Source organism: Stomoxys calcitrans, chromosome 4 (genome assembly GCF_963082655.1).
Source record: "Stomoxys calcitrans chromosome 4, idStoCalc2.1, whole genome shotgun sequence".
NCBI classification, from domain to species: Eukaryota; Metazoa; Arthropoda; class Insecta; order Diptera; family Muscidae; genus Stomoxys; species Stomoxys calcitrans.
The window spans coordinates 17,562,751-17,583,538 of NC_081555.1; the positions used below are offsets into that span (position 1 = coordinate 17,562,751).

At 37.4% G+C, this 20,788-nt stretch overlaps 6 protein-coding genes and 1 long non-coding RNA gene across 7 annotated transcripts; 3 read left to right on the plus strand and 4 right to left on the minus strand.

The window, feature by feature from the left end:
- Positions 1 to 983: 983 nt before the first annotated feature.
- On the plus strand, positions 984 to 3,219 carry LOC106084134 (WD repeat-containing protein 46). The gene is made up of 3 exons (XM_013247628.2): positions 984 to 1,982; positions 2,046 to 2,939; positions 3,005 to 3,219. Exons 1-3 carry the CDS (start codon positions 1,239 to 1,241, stop codon positions 3,146 to 3,148), a joined length of 1,782 nt encoding a protein of 593 aa, XP_013103082.2. The 5' UTR covers positions 984 to 1,238; the 3' UTR covers positions 3,149 to 3,219.
- On the minus strand, positions 3,132 to 5,316 carry LOC106084133 (testis-expressed protein 10). Its single transcript, XM_013247627.2, has 2 exons — positions 4,026 to 5,316; positions 3,132 to 3,958 (listed from the first exon to the last, which is right to left on the minus strand). Exons 1-2 carry the CDS (start codon positions 5,239 to 5,241, stop codon positions 3,186 to 3,188), a joined length of 1,989 nt encoding a protein of 662 aa, XP_013103081.1. The 5' UTR covers positions 5,242 to 5,316; the 3' UTR covers positions 3,132 to 3,185.
- Positions 5,317 to 7,554: 2,238 nt separating this feature from the next.
- LOC106084136 (large ribosomal subunit protein eL22) lies at positions 7,555 to 9,712 on the plus strand. The gene is made up of 3 exons (XM_013247630.2): positions 7,555 to 7,658; positions 7,902 to 8,468; positions 9,342 to 9,712. Exons 1-3 carry the CDS (start codon positions 7,647 to 7,649, stop codon positions 9,606 to 9,608), a joined length of 846 nt encoding a protein of 281 aa, XP_013103084.2. The 5' UTR covers positions 7,555 to 7,646; the 3' UTR covers positions 9,609 to 9,712.
- Positions 9,713 to 9,741: 29 nt separating this feature from the next.
- LOC106084135 (exopolyphosphatase PRUNE1) lies at positions 9,742 to 11,495 on the minus strand. Its single transcript, XM_013247629.2, has 2 exons — positions 11,376 to 11,495; positions 9,742 to 11,313 (listed from the first exon to the last, which is right to left on the minus strand). The coding sequence occupies exons 1-2, from the start codon at positions 11,421 to 11,423 to the stop codon at positions 10,246 to 10,248; spliced, it is 1,116 nt and encodes a 371-aa protein (XP_013103083.1). The 5' UTR covers positions 11,424 to 11,495; the 3' UTR covers positions 9,742 to 10,245.
- Positions 11,496 to 11,899: 404 nt separating this feature from the next.
- On the plus strand, positions 11,900 to 12,517 carry LOC131996785 (uncharacterized). The gene is made up of 3 exons (XR_009397996.1): positions 11,900 to 12,046; positions 12,124 to 12,207; positions 12,273 to 12,517. It is a non-coding gene; the product is annotated as an uncharacterized LOC131996785 (long non-coding RNA).
- A 2,441-nt stretch (positions 12,518 to 14,958) lies between these two features.
- On the minus strand, positions 14,959 to 16,773 carry LOC106084106 (60S ribosomal export protein NMD3). The gene has a single exon (XM_013247580.2). It carries the CDS (start codon positions 16,626 to 16,628, stop codon positions 15,051 to 15,053), a length of 1,578 nt encoding a protein of 525 aa, XP_013103034.2. The 5' UTR covers positions 16,629 to 16,773; the 3' UTR covers positions 14,959 to 15,050.
- A 1,244-nt stretch (positions 16,774 to 18,017) lies between these two features.
- LOC106084129 (60S ribosomal export protein NMD3) lies at positions 18,018 to 19,630 on the minus strand. The gene has a single exon (XM_013247622.2). The coding sequence runs from the start codon at positions 19,542 to 19,544 to the stop codon at positions 18,018 to 18,020; it is 1,527 nt and encodes a 508-aa protein (XP_013103076.2). The 5' UTR covers positions 19,545 to 19,630.
- Positions 19,631 to 20,788: the final 1,158 nt, after the last annotated feature.

Consider the following 20,788-nt stretch of genomic DNA (forward strand, 5'->3'; position numbering starts at 1 on the left):
CGGTTTTATGTTCCCTCAATTATTTTTTCTCCTCTCTTAACCAGAGTATTTTGTTTAGTTTTCGGAATTGTTGCAAAAAACTTTAACAAAATATCATAATTTGTTCAAACGTCATTACATGACATTTTTTGTGCTAACTAATCTTACATTCTCCTTTTCATGGTCCTTTTAAGTCATTAGCCACCGTTCAAGAGAAATATCCTACAAGTGGCAGAGATCCAAAACAAGGCGGATTTAAAAAGGCGAGCAGCTGTTAACAGCCGGCCAGGTTTGACAATATTAAGGTGACAGATTTTTGTTTGCATTCTCTTTGTTGTTATCTTCTTTCTCGCATATTCTCTGCTCATGTACGCAAACGTATGCATACACGCTGACAAATTTGTTTGCATGTGTTGGCAAAACGACGATCAGCTTGATGGCAAGATAGCGGTTTGCACCACATGATTTGTGGTTGTTGTACAAATGAGACCACCTTTAATTGTTTCGCCTTGGATCCAAAAGTGAATATAAAAACAAAGACTGCGTTTTCTTTCGCCATCACAACACTATTCGTTAGCGAAAATAACTTATTTTAAAGATGCTGATTACCGTTAAATGTGGCTACAGAATACCAAATTCGTTAACTTTTCTATTGTCACTTTTTAACATACAACTTTCGTTAAAACATTTTTTAGAATTCCACTACATATTTCTAACCGTTATACGTGGTTGCCATTTTCTGAGAGATGGATCTATAAGAATCTACTGTCTGTGATGAGTACCAAAGCTGGCACCATTTTTATCGATTACCGCAAACCGTTCGTTCGACTTATCGACTACTGTAGATTAAATCGGAATGTGTTTCATCATGACAAAAATCACGCAGAACGAACAATAAAAGTAAAAGATACAACATTGAAACATAGAAAGTGATGAGCAAAATGTAAACAGCGATAAAAGACGACTCGAAAAAGGAATGACTTGTCGGTGACAAAGAGGTAAATCGACGATCTTTACGCGAATGAAAATAAAGCTTGTATAAAATTTAACGATAAAGCAAAAAAAAAATATTAAATAAGGACGAGTTTCTTCGGCCAAGTTTGTTTGTATTAAGTTAAAACCAAAACGAAACACATAGTCAATTGGTTAATGCCGCCGAACGCAACTTAAAGCCACCGCCTTCATTATTGTTTAGCCAGGCTAAGTTATATAGCACGTGTTTTTTTCTAACTACATCAATCGAGCAATAAAAAATTAATATGTCCAATAATGAAACAAATCCAAAACGAAAATCCTTAAATAAACGTTATTTCCAGGATGTGGTGGAGGAGGGCGACGTTAAAAAAATCAAACAAAAACCCAAACGTCAGCATAAATTCAAAGGCGAAATTATAACGGTTGAACAGAAGGTTCCGAAATCACTGAAACCGCATTTGAAACGTAAAAAGATTGACGATCATAAATATAAGGACAAAAGACCGAATATTCCAACACACATCTTAGAAAAATATAAGCGAGGCGAAAATGTTGAAGAAAGTGGTATCAAAACAAAGCATTTCAAGGCCAAACAACAACGTAAAGAAATTTATTTGGAATATGCCAGCGAGCAGGCGGCAAGAACCGAACTTCTACTGACCGAGCAACAGGGATTCATAGAAGCTGATGAGGGCGAAGTAACGGCTGAATATCGGCAAGAGGAAATTGCTGATAACGTCGATATTCAATCAGCTGCCAAACTATTTAAATTAAATTTAGATTTTGGTCCCTATAGTATGCGTTATTCAAAAAATGGAAGGCATTTGTTACTAGGAGGTCGTAAGGGTCACGTAGCTACCTTCGATTGGATTACCAAGAAAATGCACTGCGAAATGAATGTAATGGAAGAAGTGGCCGATGTTAGTTTTTTGCATGTACATACAATGTTTGCATGTGCCCAGAAAGATCATGTTTACATATATGACAATCAAGGAACAGAACTGCATTGTTTGAAAAGATTGTATCAGGTAATGTTTCCGGATTTAAAAAACTGTTGATTGCAAAACTATAGGCAAACAATTATTTTGTAGGTAAATCGAATGGAGTTTCTGCCGTACCACTTTCTTTTGGCAACAGGCAACAAAGATGGCTATTTATCCTGGTTAGATGTCTCGATTGGAGAGTTGGTCGCAAATTATGGTACTAAACAGGGCGATATACGCATAATGCGCCAAAATCCTGGAAATGGTGTATTATGTGTCGGCGGCGGAAGGGGCGTAGTGTCTATGTGGTCTCCAAAAGTACGTGAACCTTTGGCTAAAATGCTTTGTCATGCCACACCACTATCTGCTCTAACTGTAGATCACAAGGGACAGCATTTAGTAACGGCTGGCTTAGATAGGAAAGTGAAAATATGGGATATTCGCTCTTTAAGTGGTCCATTGGCTGAATATCAGTTACGTTTGCCGGTCAACCAAGTTGATGTATCGCAAAAAGGTGTTCTGGCAGTATGCCAAGGAAACTATTGCGAACTTTATCACAATCTTGTGATAAGTGAAAACTTCAGCCGGCCCTATTTGAGAAAACATTGCGGCTCGTTTGTACATGGTATGCGCTTTTGTCCTTATGAAGACATTTTGGGCGTTTCGACGGCGAATGGGTTTCAGTCACTTCTTGTGCCTGGCTCTGGTGAGCCAAATTACGATGCGCTCGAAGACAATCCAATGCAGACAAAATCTCAGCGTCGTGAACACGAGGTTCATTCATTATTGGAAAAGATACCACCTGAACTTATTACCTTGGATCCAAGTGAAATTGCCACCGTTGACGAACCAACTCTACAAGAGAAGATTGACGCCAAACGCGCCATATTCTTTGTAAAACCTCCAGAAATTCAGTTGAACTCAAGGCGAAAAATGAAAGGCAAGGGTGGCAGTGCAAAGATGGCACGCAACAAGCAAATTGTCAAGGACCAAAAGAGAAAGGTACGTAGAAAGGACTACTCAGCGTTAAAAACAAACTTTTTTAAATACTTTATTTTCTTTTTCAGGAATTTGTTGCAGAAGTGCGCGAAGCTAAAAGAAAAATTATTTCAACACACACCATGGGAGAAAGCGATAACTTTATAGCCTTGGAAACCAAGTCAAGTGCATTAGATAGATTCAAACCCAAACAAGTGAAAAGAAAAACGTAGCTATAGTTTTATTTCTGTATTTTGTACAAATAAAAAGCTATGCCAATGTTAATATATAATGGCAATATCCAGATACTCTCTTATCGGTTATAACTGCTTCAACTACTTTGTTAATCTCCTGCATTTCTTTTTGTGAAATACTTTTCTGAGGAGTTAACCAATAAAACAGGTTCATTATGTGTTTTTTACCTTCGAGGACGTTGTGTGCACCGATCACCTGAATCGATTGTAAATGTTCAACTACTTGCAAAAGAACATTCTTAAGGGCCTCAATAAATACCATGTTTTGTTGCTTGCCTAATTTGTTCATAGCTAGCAAGCATGAGACACTCACCGTGGGCTTAAGTAATAAATTGGGCAAATATCGCAAAAAGTCGTTAAACTCCTCTGGCCCATAAATCTCGCATAGCTCTCTGCATTGTACTATTTCACAAAGAATTTGAAGTATTTTTGAAGAAATGCCAATTTCACCGAATTTGTTTCCAAGAAAAGCCTTAATGCAACTGCGCAGTAGTTTAATTGTGGAATCTTTGTGTAACTTGGTTAGTGTACGTCCGCTTTCCAAGAGTAAAGCTCGCAAGGCCGCCACCAATGGACGTAAATGGTTTTGTGAATTTGTCTTATTGGACTCGGCATTCGTTATTATTCTTGTTAAATAGTTAAGTACAGAGTTAAATCTGACGGATTCTCTATCAAGAGCTTCAGCATAGAAGCGACACATTAAAAAGCCAATAGTTATGTTTTGCTGAAGGCAAAATGGAGATAAGCCCGAGGACTGATTTACTGTTTTCCTTTTGGAGTTGCTTTTATCTACAAGAAACAAATAAAAATAGTTTTTTCATACAACTGATATTTAAACGCACATACGGATTTATACCTTCATCAGAGTCGATTTGTTGGTAGGGATATGAGCTTTGCAAAAAATTAGCTGCAAAAACATCCGCGTATTGATCCTTGAACCATGTACTTAAATCTTTATTATTTACTTGCTCTTCATAGATCCCAATCAGCGTCCATAAGTTTTCTATGATTTCCAGTACGATTTTTAATGTAAGAGCGGCATCAAGAGTTAGCAGAGTTTCTACCCCGACATTGATTGTGCCCACCGCCTGATGAGGCCTTACCTCCAACCATGATTCCAAAAGCAAAGGCATTAAATGATCAACGTAGGAGTGCAATTGGTCATACTCATCTGTTGATGTGTCATCAGTGGATAAGGCTGAACTCCCTACGGATCTATTAAACAAGTGGGACAGGTCACAGCTTTGTTCCGCAGCAAAACAACGTTTAATTCCATAATATTGAGCAGTCTTGTTGCTAAAGGAAACTATAGTGTCCCTGTGGCTGGTATTTGATCCGGTCATTATATCTTGTTTTTGCTTCATTTTAAATTCAGCCAACGTTTCAAGCATTTGTTGTAAACGTAACAGCACTTTTGATCGCCATTTTATGGTCGTTTGTTTTTGGCCCATATTTACAGTAAGCATTCTGCCAGCCTTATCACCCTCTGCCCTGACACGAGATATCATTTCGAGAAAATTTTGTAAAATCTTTGCACTATGTGTTGCCACCAGAGACGGTATATGCTGTAAGAGTACATCCAAAAGGAGTAGGGAATCCTCTTGTATGTTGGGTTGTATGTGTGTCATGGCACAGCGTAAATAGGAAGACACAATGTGAAAAAACGGTGCTACTGCATCCACCGGCAGATAACCTAAAAGAGCGCTTAAAGTTTTAAATGATTCTCGCCTTGGCTCACGTTCCTGATCTAGGCAAATGGCAGATATGCCCTGGATAAGTTCACTTAGGCTTGCCGTAAGACCCACATGATTTACTGACACTGCATCTCGTAAATTTCTTAGAGCTTCAATACGGAAGTTTGAACTATGATGTTTGAGCTTTGATAGACATTCTTTAATATTGGTTTGCCTTATGCCATCTGAAAATTGTGACTCTTTTAACTGCTCCCGAATAGTAATTTTACGTACTTTAAATTCAGTTTTCGTTACATTCAGTCCTTTTGGCAACTTTGCGCCTTTAAGTTTTACTTTAGCTTTTTCGGCGCGTAGCTTTTTCTTATGTGTTCCACCCATTTATTAAATAATACGAAATTATCAAGAAATTCAGCTTCGTTTTCGACGTGTAAATAGTAAACAAATGCACGTGTGGAAAACAGCTGTATAAATTTGCTTAGACAACTCCTTGGTACAATTAGAAGGTAAAGTCATAAGCTCAACAATAACGAAATCAACGATACAACCTTGTGGAATGGTGGCGCAAGTTCCCACTAGGCTAGTTTTTATTTGCGTTTATATATGCTTATGACAATAACAATGCAGATCACAGTAAAAACACTTTCAAAAAGATCCCTGATGACAAATGCAAATCACTTGAATCGTAGTGTAAACGGGTTTGGGAGATTATCTCAAATTAACTGGATTTGGGCTCTAGTGCAAGATATATTCATTTCCAGGTAGTGACACAGTGCGGAACAATTAAAGGTGGTCTCATTTGTACAACAACCACAAATTATATACTGCAATTTGCCAACTTGTCATCAAGCTGATCGTAGTTTTGCCAACACACACAAAGAATTTTGTGTGCCTGTGTGTATACGTGCGCGTACATGAGCAGAGAATATGCGAGAAAGAAGATGATAACAAAGAGAATACAAACAAAAATCTGTCTTCTTAATACCGTCAAACCTGGCCAGCTGTTAACAGCTGTTCGCATGAGACCACCTTTTTAAATCCACCTTGGTAGTGGCAGTTTCCCAACAAAAAAATATTGGGTGCACTACTGTTAAAATGAGTGATTACTGATTTTGTGTATGTTCCTAGTTTGCTCCATTTGTTGTTGTTTGTGTGTGTGTAAGTGGCAGTCTGCCATCAGACTCACTTAGATGTTTTCGTCCATTGTGATAACACAGGAACAGAAGAAGGAAGATGCCTTCTAGTTCCTACTGTTGAACAATCCAGATCGATGTGCGAATGTTCATATCCGCTAAATCAAACAGGTTCTCAAAGTAATGAGAACCTAAAGTGGAACTCCTTCTAAATGCTAGTGCGGGACACACACACAGAAGGTGTTGTATAGTCTCTTATTACTCGATGTCCCTACAACTTCTGCAAAAGTCGTTGCTGGCAACCTTCAGTCTGTCAGCATGTTTTCCGATTAGACAGTGATCTGTCATGACGGACACAATGATTGAGACGTCTGTTCGAGCCAATGACAGCAAAGCAGTAGACCTCTTCAAGTCTAAATGAGGCTATATAGTTTTGGAATGCTCACAGCCCTCTCTTTGTAACCATCTATCATTCGTTGCCCTTCGGGCCTGATCCTGAAAACCTAGCTTACATGTCGCTAAAGGCATACCCACAGATTCCAGTGTCCCTGGACTTCCTTAGACCAATCAGCTCTGAGGTCCACCAGCGACCGCCATCGCTGTTTGCCCCTTGGCTTAGCACTAGGGCATGTTGACACAAGCGAGTCATTCAAAGCCTTCGTGATGCGCTTGACCACTATGTCTATATCCTACGTAGTTTCACTTCCTTTTCTAGTTAAAGGTGGTCTCACGAAAACAGCTGGCCAGATTTAACACAATGATTGAGACGTATTAAGATGTCAGATTTTTGTTTGCATTCTCTTTGTTGTTATCTTCTTTCTCGCATATTCTCCGCTCATGCACGCACACGTATACACACACACACACAAATTTGTTTGCGTGTGTTGGCAAAACGACGATCTTGATGGTAAGATGGCGGATTGCACCATATGATTTGTTGTTGTTGTACAAATGAGACCACCTTTAATTGTTTCGCCATGGCCGTGAGCAAGCTTTGTCACACTCGAAAACAGTAGATATCCATATGTTTACCTTTCATATAGCAAGACATGTATAGTTCTATAGGTTTATATGTTAACCATTCGCTATTCATAATCATAAATTAAAACTATAAAAATCTGAAAAAAAAACAAAATGTGAAAAACCTTTAAAATCTAAACAAAACATTTGACGTTCTTGTGGGATTTTGATACAACTCTGTAATAGGAAAATTCCATCAGCCGAGTTAAAAACTTTGCCGTATATAAATTTGCTTAGATCATTACGTTGTACGACACGAGCGTGACATAATTATCAGGTTTTGTACCGTAAACAGCTGAGTACAATTTTTTCTCGCGAAGTGCACTATCTGTCAACGAGTTTTGGTTGTGTGTGTGTATATAGTTAAGAATCATGACACACAAGCAATGAAAAATGGCGCGAACAAGTAACATACACAAAATCAGAGTTGCACTAATCACTGATTTTGACAGATAGTTCACTCAGTATTTTGTTGTTGGGCATCTGCCATTACCCGTAAATTAATATATCTTGGACACGAGTTTTGCTTAGTACGCTGTCAAAATTGTAAATCAGTAGTACCAACCACAAGGTGATGTCAAATTTGACAGCACCATTTTAAGTTCTTTTACTTCGTTTCTCCCGTGGTTGAACATGGCACCATCTGTGAGTGTTCCAAAATATTTCGATTTTAAGTGATTTTTAAGATATTTTGTTATAATATTGGGTGTGAAGAATGCCTCACCAAACTGAGATTAACTTGAAATAAACATTTCCTTAAATTGAAAGCAGATTCTTTTGAAAATCACCGATTAGTTTTACTTGCTTTTATAATCATGGAGATGCAAGCATGAATTTGTGTAAAAGGAATGTACTAAGCGGAATGCTGTATTTGGTTTCATATTTCAGGCTAAGACCAACAAGAGCGACAAACCCGCTGCTGCCAAAAAGGCCGAGCCAGCAAAGGCTGCCCCAGCTGCCGCTAAGGGCAAGGTTGAGAAGCCAAAGGCTGAAGCTGCCAAACCTGCCGCAGCAGCTAAAAATGTAAAGAAGGCACCTGAGGCTGCCAAAGAAGTTAAGGCCGCCGCAACCAAGGCTGCCCCCGTGAAGAAGGACGCAAAACCCGCCGCTGCTCCTGCCAAGAAGGAAGCTAAACCCGCTGCTCCAGCCAAGGAAGCACCCAAGAAAGATGCCAAGGCTCCTGCTGCTAAACCAGCTGCTGCTGCTCCAGCCAAGAAGGCCGAACCCGCCAAGACCGACAAGCCTGCTGCTGAAAAACCACAAAAGGCAGTTGCCAAACCTGCTGCTGCTAAACCCAAGAAGTCTGTGACTGCTGCCGCTGCCACCGCTACTGGTAAGGTTGGAAAGAAAACCGTCTTGCGCGGCAAGGGCCTCAAGAAGAAGAAGGTGTCTTTGCGTTATGGCATCGACTGCACCAACATCGCTGAAGATAACATTTTGGATGTTGTGGACTTCGTAAGTAATCCGAAATCAAGATTTCGGCAAAAGTGTCATCTTAGTTTGTTAGCCCCGGCCTTAAATACCAATATTCCATTAGTAAGCCCATTGTATGGCGGATGTGTATTAATATTTGACTTGGCCTTCACGGCAGTTTTGTTAAAGAACTTTGCTTGAAATTGACCTTTACGCTTGGTCAACCCTCTCCCGTTCTGTACGAACATAATTTTGGAATTAAATGTCCACTTTATTTTTATCTTCCCGAAGAGGGGCTCTGGATATAGCACAACGGGGTAGCCCTTGACTGCCAGAACCTGGTCTGGCCAGGGGTGCAACCGTCTGTGAACTATGTCAAGTCGTGCTGTGTGAACCGCCAAGTGGTGGGCCCTGGGTTGAGATTCACTTGCACCCGTAAGTGCTTAAGCCAAGACACACAGTGCGCCCTGCTAAAACGTTTTTCCGAGTTGGACGTTGCAGGAATCCCAAATGAAAGCAAAGAATATAAATATGTGCAGAATTTCACTGTTCTTACAAGAAACAAACAATTATCACCATTGAACGGTGTTTTAAAACTTGATTAACAGAAAAAAGGTAAACTACATTAACCCTTGTATGTTTTGTTGTATGCTATGAAAAAAATTCGTCTCTGATCAAATCGATGCCACGACTGATTTGTTATCCGAGAGTGATCACCCTCGCTCTGATGACAGTGTACTCTGTGGTAGAGCAAAAATTTAAACTCCTTCAATATTTGGTTTTTAAATTACTTTTCCAGATTTAATAGCTTAACAATGAAAGAGATAAGCCGTAACAACCATCAGAGACAAATTTTATTCATTTCGTTTTTCGTTTTAGAATGTAAGACTTATCTATTATTTTCTCTACTCTCAGGAAAAATACGTTAAGAGCCGCATGAAGGTTAACGACAAGGTTAACAATTTGGGCAACAATGTTACCTTTGAACGCGTCAAAATGAAGTTGTATGTCAACTCGGATGTCCACTTCTCCAAGGCCTATTTGAAGTATTTGACCAAGAAATACTTGAAGAAAAACAGCTTACGTGATTGGATCCGTGTTGTTGCCAATGAAAAGGATTCATATGAGCTCCGCTACTTCAGAATTAATTCCAATGATGATGAAGATGAGGATGCCGAGTAAATCCATTATTGCTTAAACCAGGAAGTAAAAAACTTTTTGTAAAGTTTTAGTAATTTTAATAAAAAGAAAAGATTTGTTAACTTTTTTTGAAAGTTCAAATTGTATTTGGAACTTTTTTTTATTTTTCACTTTCAAGAAACCTTAAGCCTATCAGTTGTACTCAATATGCGATAATAAACCATAGTTAGGAAATTTTTTCAAAGCACTTTACATAGTTAATGTACAAAAATTCGCCCAAATCGAAGCTAAAATAAACTTCAGAGTAATTTGCGAACCTGATAACCGAATTTGGGGACAAGTGTCGAAGATGTCCTCCAAAAAAAACCCTCGAATAAATAAACAGGCCGACCGGCATTATATACTTTGCTCAAAGACGTGAGGGAAATTAATAATATTGTGTTGGATACAATACCAATAAAACATGTTAACAAATACGATAGACAGAATGAGCAATGGCCCTGAAAATCTTGATACTCCGATACAGCGGCGTCATAATATTTAAAGAACAGTTTATTTTTTAATATCCTTTTAGGGTGTAGGAAAGCCCGCTTGGCCAGCTAGTATTACTTAATTTCCTATACAAACATTTTATAAATACCGGTCCATCTAATATGCAATTGACGATTTTATCCCAGTGTCAATGGTCCAAAATGCTTTTTACTACCGGCAGAATATGTTTCCTAGTTGCTCTTATATTGCCCTGTTTGTAGAAAGATCCATTCATAAAATTACAACAGCTCAACTGTTCTAGGGATAAATTAGGCTCTGTCAATGTTTCTAGTTTCTGCTTTATAAATTCGCATGTAGTGCCATTGTTAAAGTTTATTAAACCTATATCTCTATGCACCGCATTATCATCTGGATTAACAAACATTCCCATAAGTAGAACTACTGCACATTTATTTTCCATGGCAAATTCTCTAATGGCTTTCTCTGCATTTCCTTTAGTAATAAATTCCTTCACTGGCATGGGGAATCCTGGTATGGCAATTTTCATATTCCCATCTTTGTTAGAGGCTAGAATTTTATTATCTTTTCGCAGAAGCTGTGCTGCAGTCAAGGAACTGACATCGGATCTTGCCCGAACCAAGTCATCAAACAATACCTTTCTATTGTTTACAGCATTTCCTATTTCTAATATTTCCTCCAGTTTTGAGCATATTTCAATATCTTTTGAAGTAGCTCTGGCTGCTTCTTTAGAAAAATTGACAGTGTCCAATACTATGGCACCTCGTAGCATTTCTAACACATTTCGAGCTTCTTCATGTATGACTTCATTTTGTATAAACAAATCAGCTATAAGCGTAGCACAAGAACCGACCATGTGCATGTGCAAGTCACATTCTTCTGGTATCAATGCTGTTTTATCCAATGGTCGATGATCATAAATGGCAACTGTCTTGTCGGACCAAGGACTGACATGATGATCAACAAGACAAAATCGACAGCTTTTAAGAAAATCATCGGACACTTCGTCTCTGAATGTTAACAACTCGTCGGTTATGCCATATTTGCCAAAGAGATAGTTCACCTCGGTTTTGATAGGATAGTCCCTTTGGCATATATTCAATATGGGCACGAAATTACATTCGGGCGGTGTCTTTGGCTTTTCTTTACTTTTCTGGTAGAAGTAAGCCAATGAAACTGCTGAAACGGCAGAATCCAAATCGCATGATTCGTTGCCAATAACAATACAAATTGGTTGCTATATAAAAAAATTGGGAATGGGTTGTTATTTCTGCTTGGAGAAAAAAAATTAATGCTTACTATAGGGCAGGTCAGCAAGTTTCGAGATTGTTTTAAAAAATTTAACATTTTGTTTTAAATAAATTGCCAAAAAAAATTGTTTTCGCCTGTGTTGCTGCCTCAAAAGTACGAGGTAGATTAAATAAAGGTAATAAATGAAAATTACAGTTAGTCCCAAGATGCACTTATAAGGTGTGATCGTATCAACAACTGAGTATTTTTTTATATTTGTTTTGATTTTGCAGAAAATCTAAATGTCAAAGGCTTGAAAACAAAGCTGTATTTTTTTTTTAAATCTTAAAAAAAGATGTTCTATTTGATCCAATATTCCACACATAAGCAACATAACATTGTTTTAATGATGAAAATACAAACATAAAACATTTGAAGAAGATAAGTTGTAAAACAAAGTTTATTTCTAAAACCTCTTTGACTTTGTTTTACAAATGTGTTTCTTATGTATTTTCATCATTAGCTGTGTTCGGGTGTTCCCAAATTTTTACTGGAAGTCGTTCGCGCAAATTTTGACAGCTCCAAAATAGAGAACCTGCAAATTTCTACTAGGATTTTTTTCTTGCCAGCAGAAATTTGCAACTTTGAACAGATGTTTTGTAAAGGTCACCTGTTTTATAAAAAGCAGCCGTTACATAAAAGTACAAAAGCTAACACAAAAATGATTCAAAAAGGCAGAGGTAAGTAAGTAAAAAATAAAAATATTGTTTATTGGTAATTATTAAATTGGTTTCATTCTTATTTACTTTTAATGAAGATTCATGGCAGCAGCCAAATAGAAAGTTCCCTTAGCCAAATGAAGTTGTTATTTTACCTCAAGTCGGTTGTTCTACATTAAAAAGTAATTGCAAAATTTGTGAAATTTTTTGGAAAATCTTGAAAAATTAGAACATTGTATTCTTCCAGACACCAAGAAAATAGCAATTATCGGTTTCTCAAGTGTTTTGATGGCATTATCCTCATCGGAGATCTACGATGAAATCAACACCGATCCTTTGAATTTGTTAAGGAGGGAAGATGTTGCCATGAGATTAAGTGGGTCGGGCTGGGCAGTTAAAAGTGACGCACAGTGGGATTGGAAAAAATTAGTGCAAATTAGTCTGCCAATTGTGAATGGATAGAGATATCTTTAACGATAACACAGTGTCTGCAGCCGCTGCATGACCAAATAGAAAGCTCCCTCAGCCGCACATCAGTGGTCCCAGCAATGTTTCTAGCCACAATATATAGAAGCATTAGGTGGTTAGTCCAAGGTTCCTTTGTCATCACACCAAGTGCTGCCGACAAGCGATTTGAGATGAATTTTAAGTATGCTCTTTGGTTGCCGCCTTCTTCAGGACCCACCATACTCAACGGAAAGTTATGCACGCTTTTCTACTTTTGTGTACGGTGATGGCATGTAAAGCAGTTGTAGTCCTATGCAGCCTTCGAAATGCATGCTGATGCTCGGCGAATGGAAATTGTCCAACGGGAGGATCGGAAACAGTAGTCCCTCAGGCATCTTGGCTACTGATGAAAGAAGACATATCAGTCTGTACGACTTCCCCTTGCTCGTGTCCTTTCCAGGTTTCAGTAGCGGGATCACACTGCCCATCTTCCAAACATCGGGTACTATAATAATGTTCAGACAGGCTGAGGACAGTTGCAAGGTACTCGACTCCAGGTAGATCCAGATTTTTTAGCATGCATGTAGAGATTCCGCCTGAAACCAGCGCCTAGCGTTACTTGGCTCCACGTATGACATTCGTAGCTTTGTCCACTGTAATTTGTGATGGCTGTCCAGCGACACGGAGATCACGGATACTACGAATGGATCCCCTTCTAGCCTTGTCACTCTCATGCCAATAAATTGACGTTTATCTGAGGAAAATACCTCACGAGTATTGCCAGCATTTTTTATTTAAAAACAATTGCTTTCCTTAAGCAATTAAATAAAAAAAATACAACCAAAACAAAAATCAGCTGTTGTTCTGCAAATTTTTACTAGAAGTCGTTCGCATACTTTTGCTTGCAAATTTTTTGAAGAGAGTAAAATGGCTCTTACTCTCCTGCAAATACAATATTTACTGGCAAACTTTTACTTGAAAAGTAAGCGAACAGACCTATTGTTTCGCCATGCGATCAGCTGAGTATTTTTTGATTTTGCAATAAATCTAAATGTTAAAGGCTTGAAAACAAAGGTGTGTTTTTTTTTTTCCAAAAATCTTAAAAATATCTATTTGATCCGCATATATGAATTTTCAGCATTATAACACTGTTTTGTTGCTAACGAATCCGTTATGCCATTAATACGCATATTTCGATCATAAAGAATATTAAAATTACGTCTAGAAATTTAATCGAAAGACTGTTAATCGACGTAATCGAAAGACTGTTTATGCGGGAGTTTTGTCTTCTATATATAGAAAGTACCAAAATTTTTGAACGGCTAGACTTTTTTAAAAACGGACAGTCATAATAGTGTTGTTGAGTTTAAAAAGTTTTTAATTCAATTAAATAATGGTTGAAAGAACTTACCGCCTAGACCACTACAATTTTTTTTCTTTTTGTTGCACCATTCGTTCGCCATATCGATGAAAACAGCTGTTTTCCTTTTTTTAAATCATTTGTTTTTAATGAATTGACAAACGAATCGATTGAAAAAAGAAAAAAAAGTTAGTCGTCGTCGTTAGGTCGTTGTTGTTTAATAGAAAAATTAAAACTTTCAATCACATTATAAATAAAAAAAAATTTTAAGATTTAATTAAATCAAAAATGACAAAAATTTCAATCACAATTGAAAAAAGAGTTCAGATTCAATTAAAAATATGATGGAATCAATTAATTTTTTAATTGAAAATTTCCTAAATTTCGGTTATGATAGTAATTAAAAAAACCGGACTCAGTTAAAAAATTATTGAATCAATTAAAAAAAAAAAATTAATTCAATTAATTTTTTAATTGAATTGGGAATTAAAAATTTAATTGAACATTAAAATTTTTAATTCCCAACATTTTAGAGATATTTCTTTCTGTGCAGGCTGGAACTTTGAGCTCCAATCTGTGTGATACTCATAGCTCGTCAAGCTCTATAGGTGAGGAAAACAATGGGATCTTGAAAATATCCCTTATGAACAATGCAGCATTTCAACAAAACACATTTTACATTCACATTTGCTATGGTGGCCAATTTGGAACAGCTAAACAGGAAAAGAATTTTGCCAATCAAAAATTTGGAAATCGGCTCATTTGGCGCTAATAAACCCATGCTGATAAAAATTTTAATTACGTACTATGAGAATGAGCGGATACAATTGGACTTCTATCGGAAGATCAGTGTATATTTGGAACGTTAAACGAATCGTAAACGTGAATCGATTTGAGAAATTGCAAATCTCATCCGAAAATAAAAACTGTGACACAGGAAAAGTTTAGTTTTTAAATTGTTAAAAAAAAACCGGAAAATATTTTGAATGTTTGACCTCTGCATGCCTCAATTTTGCCTCTGAATGTTCTTTCGAGATAGTCTTAGTATAATACATTTTTTATAACATTTTTAAATTATTTATTTATAAAAAATGTTTTAAAAATCATAATTGAAACAATTTCAATATTACAAAAGGGGATATTCATATTATATTTAATAATATTTAATTATATAATTTTGTTTACATTATAAAATGTATACATTTTTTCATTTCCCGCCTACAATTGTGGCTCGTCAGCATTTTCCTCAATATCACCCATTTCATCATCAGCACACTCCAATGTTAAGTCTTCCAACATTTCGGCCAATGTTACACGTGGAACATTATCATTGAAGCCCAACGTATCACCGCCATCAACTGGTAATTGTTTTTTAGTATCACGATATATGTAAACCTGTTTACGATAATCTGGATCTTCTTCCAAGTCTTCTAAGAACTCATGATAATCATGTTTGCTGCGTTCATCGGTGGCTTCATCTGCCAAATGGCGTAGTTTCCATAAACGTTGATTGCTGCGAGTATTACGGTCTGTATAGCATTTTCTAACCAATACTACATCGGGAATTTGCTCCGCATTCAGCTTATCGTACTCTGGATTATTTATATTTGCTTCGCCCAAGTTATAGCCCAAAGCAGAATCGCCCACCTTTAGAATGTGACCTAAGTGACTGCGTGTATGTATAGGATTGTCATTGATGCCAAGCTCGCAGGCTCGAACAACCCATATATCACACAGCACATGTCGGAAGGACAATTGGCCCTGACCTGGGTAGTATTTGCGATCTTTGTCCATGATGATTTCCACGTCCATTACCACATATTCAACAAGTTGTTTTGGATTACATATGGCTTCAAATGGGGCGCGGTAAAATACTTGGCCCGACAATTCGGCTATTTGAGCCGTTAACGGGTCAATCAGATGTATTCCACTGGTAACTTTATGCACAAGACTTATGGGAGATAGATTACCCAGTTGCTGGCGTAATTTTTTGGGCAGACACACTGCACTGTCCTTGGATAAGGGTGCAATTTCCACAGACCAGGTGTATTTGTAGTTAAAGTTGTTGCTGTGGATGTCATGTGAAATGAGGCGCTTTGAAGAAGTTACTTTGACTGGTACCATTGTTTGCAGGAAATCAACCATTTTTCTAGCGTGATTCTCACTTGCATAATAAAAGTCCAGACCACCATGCATCGGTTTGATTCCCAAGGTGTTTTCGTGTGCCTTGTGCTTTAAAATTAACTGTTCCAAGTAGTAAAAAGTTTTCTTATTCTCCGCCCTTTGGCGTACCTGCACCATGCAACGCCAAAAATCTTTTGCCTCTGTACGATGGCAATCATCACACATCTGATTTTGTACGGTGAATTCCACAATAAAAACCTGCTGCAAAACTGTGCCACCCGAAACTTCGCCATGGACTGTCAACTTCAATTTTATACGTTTAGAATGGGCCTCGGTCCATACAAAGCCAGCGTCCACCAGCTTGACATCTTTAAGGCCTTTTAATTTCTTTAGACACAACGCCAGTAGTTCCCTGGATTCCAGGGCAGCTTGTATCCATTCCCCCGGTGGCTGCAAATACCGTTCACAATTACGGCAAAAATGCAAGACTGCTTGCTTTGGAATTCCCTCGGTGATGTCTACGTGATTTCGAAGACAGGTGACACACATATTGGAAGGATTTGGTTGTATGACTACACCGCATTCGCAACATAATACCATTGTTGTTTGGGAATTTGATGTAGATGCAGATGCGCCTGCATTACCAGCAGCAGTGAAATCCACGTACTCCATTTTTCACAATTCTCTAACTTAATTCGGGGCAATTGGAAGAAAAAACAATAAAACAGTGATTTTATGAAATTCCTGGCCAAACAAATAAACTTTAACACGTGCTAGAGAAAAAACAGCTGGTGCAATTGACTTGGGCAAATCAAGTCAAACTGCCTTACCGACCAAACCGATTTTTTGAGGTTTTGTTTTGGTTTTAAGCTTCCATCCATTCACAGGCGTTGGGGAATCAATTCCAGTGAGTGGATTCTGGGGAAATATATCTATATGGATTCTCTAGGGAAATTTATAACAGCTGATAGACTTTTGACAACTGAGAGGGTTATTTAAAATTAGAATCAATAATTTTAAATTTTAATTGTGAATTCCCCATAAAGTCGTCTTCTTGAATTAGTGACAATTTATACATAAACGGATTTTTATGAGAGGTAAGAAGATTATTGTAGGTATTTTAATTGGAAGGATGTGGTGTATAGTCGCCACTAACATCTCATTAGACATAAAGAAACATTTCATAAACATAAAATAATAGAGGTATATATATCAATGGATGATGTCCGACTCAAGTTTTAAGTTCAATGATAAGATTCCTCCTTTTAACTGCAGCGTCCGAATGGCGTGCTGCAAGGCGATACCACTTGGTAGAGAAGCTTTAAATAGCTTAATACCTCACTTATGTCGCCAGCATTTTAAAGGCATAACTACCGATGAACATTTTTTTCTGATGTCCTCGCCAGGATTTGAACCCAGGCGCCCAGCGTCATATGCGGACATGATTACCTCTGCGCCACGGTAGTCTTACTCATTAAGGAATTTTTAGCTCAATAAAAAGGACTCCGACCTGTGCGGCGTTGATCGTTATTATGAGAATCTCACGTTAGTGGGATGCTATTTATTTTTACGAAGAAGGTGCAAACGCAATGCGGGCAATCAGCGGTATCGAGTGAAGAGCCTCAGTGAGAGGCCAGCTCTTGCTTCAATTCTGAGTGCTCAAGATACTCGATATGACAAATAAGTATCATTAAATAATCTATAGCCATCACCTTCCACGGTGATTGGTTCACTGGCCAGAGACGAAAATTCTCACCTAAAAGAGCTTTACGAGTATCGCTATCTCAACATGCAAATTTGTGGCTACTACAACAACAAGATAGTTCAAACGAACAGCCAGCATACTTTGTTACTGAGACTATAGGTTGTTAAACATATTTAAACTCCAGACTTCATATAACAGTCAGTCGTTAACTTCAAAATTTAAAAACTAATTGTTTTATACAACATTTTATTTTTGTAATCTTTAATTCTTTGTATACATAGATGAAATGTTTTAATTAAAAAATGATTGCACTAAATTTCAATACGTTTGATGTAAGTTTGTACTTTAATAAGCTGTCAGCTTTTGTCCTTCATCTTGTCTTCTCCGTTTTCATCTAGTATCTCTGCCAGCTCATTAATGACTTCTGTATCTTCATTCTCGGCTACATTAATATGTTCGGGGTATACATTAATGTTCTTACGAAATTCGGGATCTTCTTCTAAATCTTCAATGAAATCAAGTTTGTCACGTACAAGCTGTTCATCAACTTGATGACCGTATGATAAATGGCGCAGTTTCCACAAACGCTTCCTATTGCCTGACTGACGATCATGACATTTTCGCACCAATATTATATCGGGAATGTTATCACTTTTTAGTTTTTCAAACTCCGCCTCATTGATATTTGCTTCTGTCATGCTATAGCCCAAAACGGAGTCACCAACAGCCAGCACATGTCCTAAATGTGAGCGTGCATGTATGGTATTGTCATTAGTGCCCAACTGCGATGCACGAACTAACCAAACATCACATAATAAATGTCTGTCGGATGTAAGGTTTTTTGATGAAGAACCTTTACGCTCTGATGGTTTCAGTGTTTCAACGTCCATTACAATATATTCAACTAGCTGCTTTGGATTGCAAATGGCCTCAAATGGCGAACGAAAGTAGTTGAGACCGCTTAATTCCGATAACTGACCAGATACAGGATCAATTAAATTCATATTGTGCGTCACTTTATGGACTAAACATAATGCTGGTATATTTCCCAGTTGGTGCCGTAGCTTGGGAGAGAGGCATACTAAACTATCTTTCGAAAGAGGTGCTATTTCCACAGACCATGTATACTTGTAGTGATGAATGTTGCTGTTTTTATCGTGCGATATTAAGCGCCTAGAATTAGTTACCTTAACAGGAACCATTGCTTCGAGAAAACTTACTAGTTTACGGGCATGATTCTCAGATGCAAAATAAAAATCTAAGCCACCATGCATTGGTTTAATTCCCAAAGTATTTTCGTGAGCTTTATGTTTTAAGATTAACTGTTCCAAATATAGATAGGTCTTCTTATTATCAGCGTGCTGTCTGACCTGCACTACACAACGCCAAAAATCTTTCGCCTCCACCCTATGACACTCGTGGCACATTTGATTTTGTATGGTGTAATCAACTATAGCGCCTTGACGCAAAGAAGCATGATCGACCTCATTTCCTTCTACCACTAGCTTTACTTTAAGACGCTTTGAATGTTTTTCGGTCCAAATGAAGCAAGCGTCAATTAAGTTAAGACTTTTCAAGCCTCTTATCTTTTTCAAGCATAGTCCAAGTAATTCCCTGGACTCCCATCTGGCATTTATCCATTCGCCGGGCGGTTGTAGGTATCTTTCACAATTCCTGCAATATTGCAGTTCCACTTCTTTTGATATGCCTTCCGTGATGTCAATATGATCACGTAAGCAATTCGTACACATATTATGGGTATTGGGTTCTATCTTGGCACCGCACTCGCAACATAATATAGTATTTCTTCGTATTTGTATCACTTCTTTGTCTTCCCCATTTTTATTTGGCGATGATTTAGCGTTGAAATCAACGTATTCCATTTTCTAAAACTACTCTAATTTTCTGTCCTCGTGTTGTTTCTAAAAAAACGTTATGTTTATTCCTGTATCTGACATATCAACCAATGGATGAATTTCATCAAATTTAGCAATGAGAAACATCTGTTTTATACTAGGGATGTTCGCGTACTCAAAAACTACAAATATCTGTAAGGGGTGGTACATGGTTGATGGTTGTTTCCTAATACCACTAGAACGTGAATTTTTTTTTTAAATTTATAATTTACACGTTTTTAATCATAACTCATTTGATCTTGTGGATGCTACATATGATAATGCAATTGTCAAACTCCATATAAAAAATCGTATAAGGGTTGGTACTCTATTCGGCTTCTCATATGAATAACTGTGAAATCCATATAAATAAATGTATTAGCTAAAAACATATGAAGTAAATAAATGCATTTTTAAGCCAATGGCTTTAAAAGAGCACTTAAAAGCAATTAATCCTAGTAAGATAGAGTTAGTACAAAAAATATCATGTATTTATCCTTAAAAAAAATAAGATATTTTGTTAACGTTTTTTGTAACAATTTTGAAAGCTGAACAGAATACTCTGCTTAATATGCACATATTTTCGTGACAGATACTTAGGATAGCTACAGATGGTAAGTTCCTCTAGTCTATCAAAACTTAATGCAGCTTTAATGTAGGTCCATTTGATAGTTCTATAAATGTAATCTGTCAAATAATTCACTGTAATGGTTTGTGCTGTTCTCGTGAACAGCCAAGGCGGATTTAAAAAAGTGGTTTCACGCGAACTGCCGTTAACAGCTGGTCAGGTTAGTCGGTATTAATATGATGCTTTCTCGCATATTCTCTGCTCATGTACGCACACGTAAAGACACACGCGTACAAATTTCTTTGCGTGTGTTGGCAAAAGTACGATCAGATTGATGACAAGATGGCAGATTGCACCATATGATTAGTGGTTGTTGTACAAATGAGACCACCTGCTGTTAACGGCTATTCGCGTGAGATCACCTTTTTAAATCCGCCTTGAATACATATCAGAATACATGCCGATTAGAGCACGCTTCAACTGTGGTATTTGAAGTACATATGATAAGTCTTATGAATACATAAAGTAACAGCTCATATGACATGTCTTATTGCCTAATAGCAGTGTTAGGATCAAAGAAAGTTTTTAAGATTTTGCAATCATTAAATTTTCGTTGGAACGATTTGAATAACAAGAATAAAATAGTGAATCCGTCAGTTTGTCA

Excerpts from the sequence above, each read along its gene's own strand:
- LOC106084134 (XM_013247628.2), top strand. The coding sequence starts at position 1,239 with ATGTCCAATAATGAAACAAATCCAAAACGAAAATCCTTAAATAAACGT. Across the intron at positions 1,983-2,045 it reads GTTTGAAAAGATTGTATCAG|GTAAATCGAATGGAGTTTCT; the intron begins GTAATGTTTCCG and ends ATTATTTTGTAG. Across the intron at positions 2,940-3,004 it reads TCAAGGACCAAAAGAGAAAG|GAATTTGTTGCAGAAGTGCG; the intron begins GTACGTAGAAAG and ends TTTCTTTTTCAG.
- LOC106084135 (XM_013247629.2), bottom strand. The coding sequence starts at position 11,423 with ATGTTAAATTTTTTAAAACAATCTCGAAACTTGCTGACCTGCCCTATA. Across the intron at positions 11,314-11,375 it reads ACTTGCTGACCTGCCCTATA|CAACCAATTTGTATTGTTAT; the intron begins GTAAGCATTAAT and ends TTTTTTATATAG.
- LOC106084106 (XM_013247580.2), bottom strand. The coding sequence starts at position 16,628 with ATGGAGTACGTGGATTTCACTGCTGCTGGTAATGCAGGCGCATCTGCA.
- LOC106084136 (XM_013247630.2), top strand. Across the intron at positions 8,469-9,341 it reads TTTTGGATGTTGTGGACTTC|GAAAAATACGTTAAGAGCCG; the intron begins GTAAGTAATCCG and ends CTCTACTCTCAG.
- LOC106084133 (XM_013247627.2), bottom strand. The coding sequence starts at position 5,241 with ATGGGTGGAACACATAAGAAAAAGCTACGCGCCGAAAAAGCTAAAGTA. Across the intron at positions 3,959-4,025 it reads ACAAATCGACTCTGATGAAG|ATAAAAGCAACTCCAAAAGG; the intron begins GTATAAATCCGT and ends TGTTTCTTGTAG.
- LOC106084129 (XM_013247622.2), bottom strand. The coding sequence starts at position 19,544 with ATGGAATACGTTGATTTCAACGCTAAATCATCGCCAAATAAAAATGGG.